The sequence below is a fragment of the Glycine soja genome, chromosome 8, assembly GCF_004193775.1.
Source record: "Glycine soja cultivar W05 chromosome 8, ASM419377v2, whole genome shotgun sequence".
In the NCBI taxonomy this organism is placed as follows: Eukaryota; Viridiplantae; Streptophyta; class Magnoliopsida; order Fabales; family Fabaceae; genus Glycine; species Glycine soja.
The window spans coordinates 20,315,674-20,325,870 of record NC_041009.1 but is presented as its reverse complement, the minus strand read 5'-3'; the positions used below and the strand labels follow the sequence as shown (position 1 = coordinate 20,325,870).

The 10,197-nt window shown below is 33.8% G+C and overlaps 1 protein-coding gene across 1 annotated transcript; it reads left to right on the top strand.

Moving 5' to 3' along the window:
- The first annotated feature begins 7,542 nt into the window (after nt 1–7,542).
- LOC114422645 (cytochrome P450 72A15-like) lies at nt 7,543–9,916 on the top strand. The gene is made up of 5 exons (XM_028389115.1): nt 7,543–7,938; nt 8,030–8,247; nt 8,375–8,622; nt 8,818–9,196; nt 9,269–9,916. Exons 1-5 carry the CDS (start codon nt 7,608–7,610, stop codon nt 9,692–9,694), a joined length of 1,602 nt encoding a protein of 533 aa, XP_028244916.1. The 5' UTR covers nt 7,543–7,607; the 3' UTR covers nt 9,695–9,916.
- Nucleotides 9,917–10,197: the final 281 nt, after the last annotated feature.

The window sequence follows — 10,197 nt, the reverse complement described above, 5'->3', positions numbered from 1 at the left end:
AATCAAAAATACCCTTACATTTCATAAGGACCATCAATCTAGATGGAGTATGGAGTAAGGGCTCATGGGACTTAGGAGTTGATAATTAATAAGTCGACTTTTGCATTATTAACACGACGAGTGAATAGGTAATTTAGTCCCTGAGATTGTACTCATTTTGCATATTAGTCCCTAATTTAATATTAAATTCAAAATAGTCCATATCTTTGCAAAAGTGTTGCAAAATAGTCCTTCCGTTAAATTTTAAAGTAACGCCGTTAATGAGGTCAATTTTAGTGCCACGTGGACTATCTAACGTGGCACTAAAGAATGACGTGGCATGACACGTGGACGTGCCTCTTAAAAGATGTCACGTCATTAGATGATAATAAAACGAGTAAATAGACAATTTAGTCCCTAACTTTGTATCCTTGTTGCATATTAGTCCCTAACTTAATGAAAAATTCAAAATAGTCCCTATCTTTTGCATAAGTATTGCAAAATAGTCCTTTCGTTAAATTTTAAAGTGATGTTGTTAGTGAGGTCAATTTTAGTGCCACATCATTTGATGATGATAGAATGAGTGGCTTCTTCAAATTTGATGGTTCTGAACCAATTGAGGCATATATACGAAAAAGAACTCAGACACACGTGCACAAATAAAAAGAACCAAAAATCCACAGTAATAACCTTATCTTTGTAGCCGTCAACACCAATGGGCGAGGTCTGCATAACCATTATCTTTTCCTCTTTTTTTTCTTCAATTACCATCAATATATCATTCCGGGTTCTGATTTTTTTTTGTGTGTGTTTTGAATATGAAGAGAAAAAACCAAAGGAAAACAAAGTGAAGGAAAAAAAAGCAAATGAAGAAGAAAAGAAAGAAAAAGAGAAAAAACCAGAGGAATCAAAAGATGACAAGGAATCCAAGGAGGAATCTGCGCTGCCAGAAATCGTGCTAGGCACAACCTTTGCAATGCATGCACACTTTAAGCACGATTTCCGGCATCTTTTAAGTTAGGGACTATTTTGCAACACTTATGCAAAAAATAGGGACTATTTTGAATTTTTCATTAAGTTAGGGACTAATATGCAACAAGGGTACAAAGTCAGGGACTAAATTGCCTATTTACTCATTTTGTTATCATCAAATGACGTGGCATCTTTTAGGAGGCACGTCCACGTGTCATGCCACGTCATCCTTTAGTGCCACGTTGGATAGTCCACGTGGCACTAAAATTGACCTCACTAACGGCGTTACTTTAAAATTTAACGGAAGGACTATTTTGCAACACTTTTGCAAAGATAGAGACTATTTTGAATTTAATATTAAGTTATGGACTAATATGCAAAATGGGTACAATCTCAGGGACTAAATTGTCTATTCACTCTTAATACGACATTTTAACTAATTAAGTTAATAAGTTAATTATGTTAAAAAATTATTAATATCGTTATATATTATATTAAAATTTGTAATGTATATTTAATTTACATAATAAATTTTGATTTAATAATGTATTTTTTTGCATATATAAATTTTTATTAAATCTATGATTTTTATTTAAAATTTATATATGTAAAAAATATTATTAGATCAAAATTATTATTAAATTTTTACATTATTAGATCAAATTTAACTGTTACAAAATTTATTATGTAAACTTATGTGTATTAAATATACATTAGAAATTTTAATGATATATATAACGACGTTAATTATTTTTTAACATAATTGACCTATTAGCTCAGTTGATTAGAGTGTCATGCTAATAACGCAAAAGTCACAAATTTAAGACTTACTAAGAAAAAGGAATGAACAAAGAAGTAAAGAATGATAAATTTGGAATTTTTTTAAAATATGTTGGGTGTAAAAAAAATTGAATGGTGTAGGAAAAATAGTCCTCCAAGTAGTGGGCTGTCAACAACACAACAACAATGACCCAATGATGATCAAGAGGGCCTTTGCTTCTTGCACCCCATTTTTTGTTTCCTGCACCTCCAAAATTTATAGTAACCCCATATTACCCTTCTTTTTCCTCCATAAGTTTCCCTTTGTCCACAATCAAAACAATTGGATGCTTGTACTAGGGAAATGGAATCTGAAGCTCCCTCAAATAAAAGCAAAAATATGAAAACAATTAGTTTAGCCTTAGGCAATAGGGGAAGCAAAAGTGTAGAAAATAGAAATGTATCCAAGGTGGTATATGTTTAAGGCATTATGTGATTGGGAATAGGAAAAGAGGCAATTGGATGAGTGAACCTTTAATCACACAATAATTTATTCCATTGAGAAACCCATGAGCGGTCGAATGAATGAATAACTGGTTGAAAGGAATTGCAATCATGAAGCAAAACAAGTGTTGTGATGTGATCCCTTTGAAGGAATAACAGTCGGATTGGGTAGTCCATCTAGGGGTTCTATGATGCACCTCCACACTCTAGCTTTATTCCTCTTCCATTTGTAACTCCCTTGAGTTCAAGATGCCTTTTATTAGTCTTATGATAATGATGGACTAGTTTTATTCTTGCAGGGGAATTTGGTGTATGAAATTACTCTCACGTAATCACTTCTATTATTTATTCAGTATTTAATCTAATGTTTATACTTATATGTTGTGTTTAATGCTTGTTGTTGGATTGCTCGCACATATGCATGATTTGTATAGTTTAAATATCATTAGAAAATGCTTTTAAAACTAAGAACTGAAGATGGTGTCCGATGAATATTATGGCTAGAAATAGAGTAATATTTATTATCCTCTTGCAACCTCTGATCTTATAATCAAGTTAGTTACATTAGCTCGTTAAAGAATTAGGAGTTTAATTAAATAACTTGGTCCCTTTCACTTGAGGAAACATAACTAGACAATTCTAGTATGTCGAGGTAGCATTATAGTCATTGATGAATGAAGAGATATCACTACATTACTAAAGTTGTTAGCTTAATGGTATCAAACCCCTCAACGCTTTCATTACATTGTATAAAACCCTTGCATACCAATTGTTTGTTGTTTATACTTCATTGATATTTAGCCATTTTGTTCCTTAGTTGTGTTACCTTAAACTAAAATTTATTTATACACTTACAACAATTAAATTAGTTTACCATTATCTCAATGAAAATGTGCACAAATAGGATAATATATGTTGACATGACCTTGTACTCATTTTAAAATACTACATCGATTGGTACGCTTATCAATGATGTAATAGTGTAGCCTGCCAAGGCTAACAAAGAATACTAGGTGAAAACTCTAAGGGTTTGGAATATTGGGTGTAGGATCCCGTGTAGGCTTTAGAAGAAAGAATACCATGTGTTAGATGTTTTGTCCTTGGTGAAGAAAGCCTACAGGTGTAAGTACTAGACATAGCCCTGGTATGGGTCAGCCAATATACTTTTTATGTGTTGTATCCTTCTTTATTACTTCTCATTTGCATATACTTGTTGCATACATATTTTAAGGTTATGGAAAACCTTGTTCAACAAAATAAAAACACTAAGGATCACCGTCATTCCCATCACTTCCACCACTATTAGTGTCTCCACCACTGTCATTATTACCACTACTAGTGATATTTCTACCATTATTGTCATCGTCGCTGCCACCACCACTTGTTACCACCGTCGTCATTGTTGTCACCACCACCAACATCGTCACCATTGGTTGCCACCACCATCAATGTCACCTTCATCATCACCCCCACCATTGTCACTGCGACCATCACTAATATCTTTATTGTCACTGATGTTATTAATATTACCATTATCACCGTTGTCGTTATCACCACACAAAATACTCTAAAACTAATTTTAATGCAATATGAAACTTTTAAAATGAGTATATTTGAAACTAATCATATTTTTAATTCTAGTTTCAACTTTTTTGAAAATAAAAATAAAAATTATTTATTATTTTTAAAAATTTAGAAATTCAAAACTAAAAACCACCACAACACAAGCCCTAATATTTCATTCAAAGGTTTTTTTTTATAAAAAAAAATTGAAGATTATAAGCAAAATCTACTTGGTATTAGATAAACAAAAACCATAATTAGTAAAGAACAAAATATGTGATTTTTAAAGTAGCTTTTGAAGCAGTATTTTGATTTTTAACATTAAATTATTATACTTCTTCAAGTACTTCTAGGCATGATAGCGTGGCGGATTGGGGTTGAGTTTTGCTTACCCCGTCCCCACCCTCGAAACACAATGGGGGTGTAGATTTACCCTCATCCCCGCCCCCAACAGGGTCGGGTTTTCCCCGCCCCGCCTCCGACATGCTTATAAATTTCTATAAAAAATATATTTTATCATAGAATAAAAAATACAATTTTAAATAGCAATCATAACATATTTTTATATTGTACATGACAACATAAAATTCAATCGCAACAGTAGCATAAAATTCAATCCAATAGTTCCATGTATTAGTGTGTTATGTATATGTAATGATATTTTTGTTAATTAATTATTAGCGGGGCAGGTTCATGGACAAGTTCGAGTCTGGTATTAGTAATCTCATCCCCGACCCCGAACCCGACTTTGGATATTGGGGAAAACCCGAACCCAACCCTGACCTCGGTCAATTCAGGTTTTCCCTGTCAAAATCGGGGCAGGTCCGGGACGGGCCCCGCGGATTTGGGCCCCATTGCCATGCCTAAGTACTTTAGAAGGAAAGCGCAACTTTGAATAGAACTTATGATTTCGAAACCAAAAACTTGAGAAAATAAAATCAAAAGTAAGCTTTATTTGTGCAACATAAAGAAATGCAACCTATAGGTTGTGTACCCATAGTGCCTATAATATCGTTGTTACAACGAATAGATTATGTGGTCATATATGCACACAATAGAAAGAAAGTTTGTTATTCTTGAATTGTGATTTTTAATGAGTTCTTAAAAGAGTAGTTATTGGTTTTAACGTTATGTTATATGACATTCAAGTGTTGGCTAGAGGGAGACCCTATCAAGTCTCCTACCATGAGAAAATAATTTTTACTCGTCAAATTTACTCATTTTTAAAATGAATGAATAGAATGTTTATTTATTTTTCTTCTTTTCTTTTTATCAATTTGTCTAATCTTTCCTTGTCTCGTTCTTTTTCTCTGTCATTAGTGGTGTCGTCGTGTTGCTTCTCTCCCTTGCGTTGACTATAGAAGATTTGTTTGTCTCCTCTCTCGTGGTGCCACCACCTCGAACCCACAAGCCCGCCACTCACCTGTCTTGAAATTGCTATGAATCACATTGTAAACCATAGCAAATCACATTGTGAACCTTGTTTGTGCAACCTCTATGAAACCTATTATGAACTGTCGCAAAACCCCCACCATAAATCATATCACAAACCCTGTCTAAAACACATCGTGAATCGCACCAAAAACTACATCATAAAATCCCACCACAAACTGCATCATAAACCCATCGTGAACCACACCGCAAAAGCTATCGCTACCCATTTTGAACCATGCCCTTTGTGGTTGTGCGTGCGTGGTGGTTTTTGTGACCTCATCATAGCCATGTATGGTTGTGCATAGCAAGGTCAAGCGACGGGGGGCGGGGTGGATGAGATTGGATTTGTGTTGAAGAATGTCGGATATATTGGGAAATGAAGGATATTAAAGAAGGAAAAAAAGGTAAAATAAAATTTCAGCCATAAATTTAAAAATGAGGCAATCTAAGGGCTAAAAGTTTCTTTCCCATGGTGGAAGACTTTATAAGATCTCCTACCCTAGCCAACGACTGACATTCAATGTATTAGATTAAGATTATTGTTTGTCATTTTGTATTAATGTGGTTCTTTATGTGCAAACCACTATGAGTATATGTTGCGTAATTTCATATAAAAGTTATATTCTTGATTATGATTATATTTATATTCCATATTTTTTCCCAAGAGAAAAACAAATCAATTTTACAAAGTGGGTTGGGTTGTATTTTACCTTTATTAAATTGTCATCGTAAGCTCTTATTTGAATGTAAATACTCGTGTCAGGTTTGCTTTCTCTTTCCTGCCCATTTTACTTATTATGCTTTCACTAAGTCTCTATGACTTACCCCCGTTATTTTTCTTTTCCCTTGGATTCTCAAGTGGTTGAGTATCATACTTTTTGGCATTTATTGATTTACCCATGAATTTGTTAATATTTTCAGTAGGTATTCATTGCATCCTATGGTTAGGATTTTGGTCATTCCAATATGAAGCAACTATTAGGTATAGGGATAGAGATATGAACAATCTAGATCTCTTCATTGAGTTATTGGTGATCATACCATGTGAACATGATAAAATATGATGTTTTAAAAAGTTACTGTAATTACTATGTATGATCTACATGACTTATGGTTGAAGTACTTGAATATTTGTATATATTTTGAATGGTTTCACAAGTGAATCAACATGAGTATTGTATTTTTGGAGAGACTCCGGCGGATTTTTGGTAATCTTGCTTATTTGTTTTCTATTTGTATTTTAGTGTGGTTTTATCCTTAGGCTAAGAGAAACTTTGTGGGTCGATCACAATCCAAAAATGGATCATGACACTTGTGGTAACGTATCTAAGGGACTAAAACATAAAGATTATATAAGTATATATACTAAAATGTGAGACCCATAACCAAATTATCTCAATCCTTTAGTAATTGAAAGAAAGCAAGAAGAAAAGTGGACTACATAACATAAGGCCAAATTAGCCTTAGTTCTACACACTTTTTATCAGACTTAAATATATTTTTAGTTCCTGAAAATTTTTAGATTTCACCTTTTAGTTCCTAATAATTTTTTTGGACTTTAATTTGATCCTTGGAAATCTTTTTATTTTGTACTTCGTTTTTGTTACCATGTTGGTTCTATTAAGTGATTCTTAAAATATTTTTGAATTTATCTTTGAGTCGCGGAAATTTTTTTATCACAATGATCATATGTTTACCATTAAATGATGATATTTCAAGTAATAGAATTAATGTAACAAAATACAAAATATTTTGTTAAGAATCAAAAGTCAAATTTCTTTTATTAGAGACAAATTATAAAATTCAATTTTTATCGAAGATCAAAATTATATTTGAGTTTTTTATTAAAAATATTTATGTTATTATCACATAATTAATATATATATATATATATATATATATATCACTTTTTAGTTTTTACACAACTAAATAAAAGGAAAAAGATTAACTCTTTCTTTTCATTTTCTTTCATAATAAAAATCATTTTCTAGTTTTTAAATTCCAAAAACACTCTTTAAAGCCTCTCGGTCAGAATTTGAAGAATTAAAAAACACCAGTTTTTATTCGAAGAGAGAAACTGAAAAGATAATTTTTGAAATTTAAGAGACTTAAAAATGCGAATTTTTGCTTGAGGACTAAAAGCATAATTAAAGTATCTATGACGTGCAACGCGAGGAAGTCATGCCACTATGCTTTTGAGTATTTTAATATAAATAAATATATACATATCATACTCATTATTATATTATTATACTGCATCGTGCATGGCTCTCGTGGGGAGGCCTTTTGTTTTTTAATTATTCAAAATACTGAAGTGTTTTCCATTATAATTGTCATTGGAAGAGGGGGATGATGAGGGTGAACTAAAAAGCTAGCTAGCTAGTTTCATCTGGGTTATGCTTATGTCTGGCACAGAACAGGTGACCATGGGAGGATTAGGACTCAATTTGACTCCAATTACTACATTTGCTATCATTACTGTGATTGCTACGGTGCTAATATGGTGGTTTTGGAATGCACTCAACTGGGTGTGGCTGAGACCCAAGAGGATAGAGAGGCGTCTCAAGGAGCAGGGTATCCAAGGAAATTCCTACCGCCCTTTGATTGGAGACATCAGAGATATGGTTAAGATGATTAAGGAAGCCAAATCCAAACCTATGGATCCTCACTCTAATGACATTGCGCCCCGTGTGTTGCCTTACGTTGTTCACACCATCGCTAAATACGGTCAGTCACTCCACTCACTCGAATACCACATGATGTTTTGTTTGCCTTTTCCTTTTAAACAACTTCTGATTATTATAAATATTAAATTCAGGTAAGAGTTCATTTATGTGGCTTGGTCCAACACCAAGGGTATTCATCTTGGATCCTGACAAATTCAAAGAAATGGCTACTAAGGTCTATGATTTTCAAAAGCCCGACACTAGTCCACTTTTCAAGCTTCTAGCATCAGGGTTTGCAAATTATGATGGCGACAAGTGGGCTAAACACAGAAAGATCGTGAGTCCAGCATTCAATGTAGAGAAAATGAAGGTTAGTTTGTCCTTCGTCTCTCACTCGCTGTCATTACATTACCGTTGTATTATATTTAAAAATAGCGATTACTTCTTTATGAGTGATGTTAATGCATTTAATATGGTCTTCATGAAAATTGCCACAGCTCTTGGTACCGATATTTTGCCAGAGTTGCGATGATTTGATCAGCAAATGGGAGAGTTTGTTATCTTCGTCTAATGGGTCTTGTGAGTTAGATGTGTGGCCTTTTGTCCAAAACGTGTCAAGCGACGTTCTTGCTCGTGCAGGCTTTGGAAGTAGCTATCAAGAAGGGAAAAAAATATTCGAACTTCAAAGGGAAATGATTCAGCTTACAATGACGCTCTTTAAGTTTGCTTTCATTCCAGGTTACAGGTAAGACTACATTTGTTTTGGAACTAGAATTAAATTCATTTATGTTCTGGGGCATATTCAGTTCCAGGAGAAAGCATGTTGCACTATGACGTACATTAAGATAAATTCATAAGATGTATTTTCAGAAATGACATGCATTCCATCAGATACAGAATGAAACTAAAAGTAGAGATTTTAATCATGGGTATTTGGTAGGTTTCTGCCAACGCATACCAACAGGAGGATGAAAGCAATTGACAAAGAAATACGAGAATCACTTATGGTAATCATCAACCGAAGATTAAAAGCAATCAAAGCAGGGGAGCCTACTAACAATGACTTGTTAGGCATACTCTTGGAATCAAATTACAAGGAATCTGAAAAAAGTAGTGGTGGAGGAATGAGTTTAAGGGAAGTAGTGGAAGAAGTGAAGCTATTTTACTTGGCAGGGCAGGAAGCAAATGCAGAATTGCTGGTCTGGACATTGTTGTTATTAAGCAGGCATCCAGATTGGCAAGAAAAGGCTAGGGAGGAGGTTTTCCAAGTGTTCGGGAATGAAAAGCCAGATTATGAAAGGATTGGTCAACTGAAAATTGTAAGTAACATAATTAATTAATTAATGGCTTGATTCATTTCAGTTCACCCTAATCATCGTCCTACACTACAGGTGTCGATGATTCTACAGGAGAGTCTCAGATTATACCCACCAGTGGTTATGTTCGCTCGGTATCTTCGTAAAGATACAAAACTTGGAGAGCTTACAATTCCCGCAGGAGTGGAGCTTGTTGTACCTGTGTCAATGCTACACCAGGATAAGGAGTTTTGGGGAGATGATGCCGGGGAATTCAACCCAGAAAGATTCTCGGAAGGAGTATCAAAGGCAACAAAAGGCAAGCTTTCCTACTTGCCATTTGGATGGGGTCCTCGACTCTGCATAGGACAAAACTTTGGCTTGTTAGAAGCAAAAGTAGCTGTGTCAATGATCCTGCAACGTTTCTCCCTCCATTTTTCCCCCTCCTATGCTCATGCCCCCTCCTTTATTATCACTCTTCAGCCTGAGCGTGGGGCTCATCTCATTTTACGCAAACTCTAGAATGCACTTTTTAGTCTAAATAAGGCTTCTTCATTTGAGGCGTGTTTGCAATTTTAGTTTTCCTATTCCTGCTAGTTTCTTATGTAGACGATAGATCTGAACCTTCACTTCAAATCTATTTCCAAGATCAATATATACCTGTTTTGCCTAAGTTACTGGTGTAATTACTCCTCCTTATATAAACTTTATCATGTTTGAATTTTAAATTGATAGAGTTTACCTTTTGGCTTTTGCATCCTTTTAATACTACTACTATTTATATTAGTAACCAATGTTACCTTCAATCATAATCAAGAAACAAAGGATAATCAACAATCATGAAGAAACAATTTTTAATTGCAACAAGTCAATAACACTACAAAGAAGTAAGTAACAATTTTCAACCATTAAAATTAACAATTTTATTAATCACTTTTTACACCTTTATATATATATATATATATATATATATATATATATATATATATTCTGAGTTTTGTGATTACGAGACACTCTTAATATTA

Coding starts and splice junctions, on each gene's coding strand:
- LOC114422645 (XM_028389115.1), top strand. CDS start 7,608: ATGCTTATGTCTGGCACAGAACAGGTGACCATGGGAGGATTAGGACTC. Junction 7,939..8,029: donor TCACACCATCGCTAAATACG/GTCAGTCACTCC, acceptor TATTAAATTCAG/GTAAGAGTTCATTTATGTGG. Junction 8,248..8,374: donor TCAATGTAGAGAAAATGAAG/GTTAGTTTGTCC, acceptor AAATTGCCACAG/CTCTTGGTACCGATATTTTG.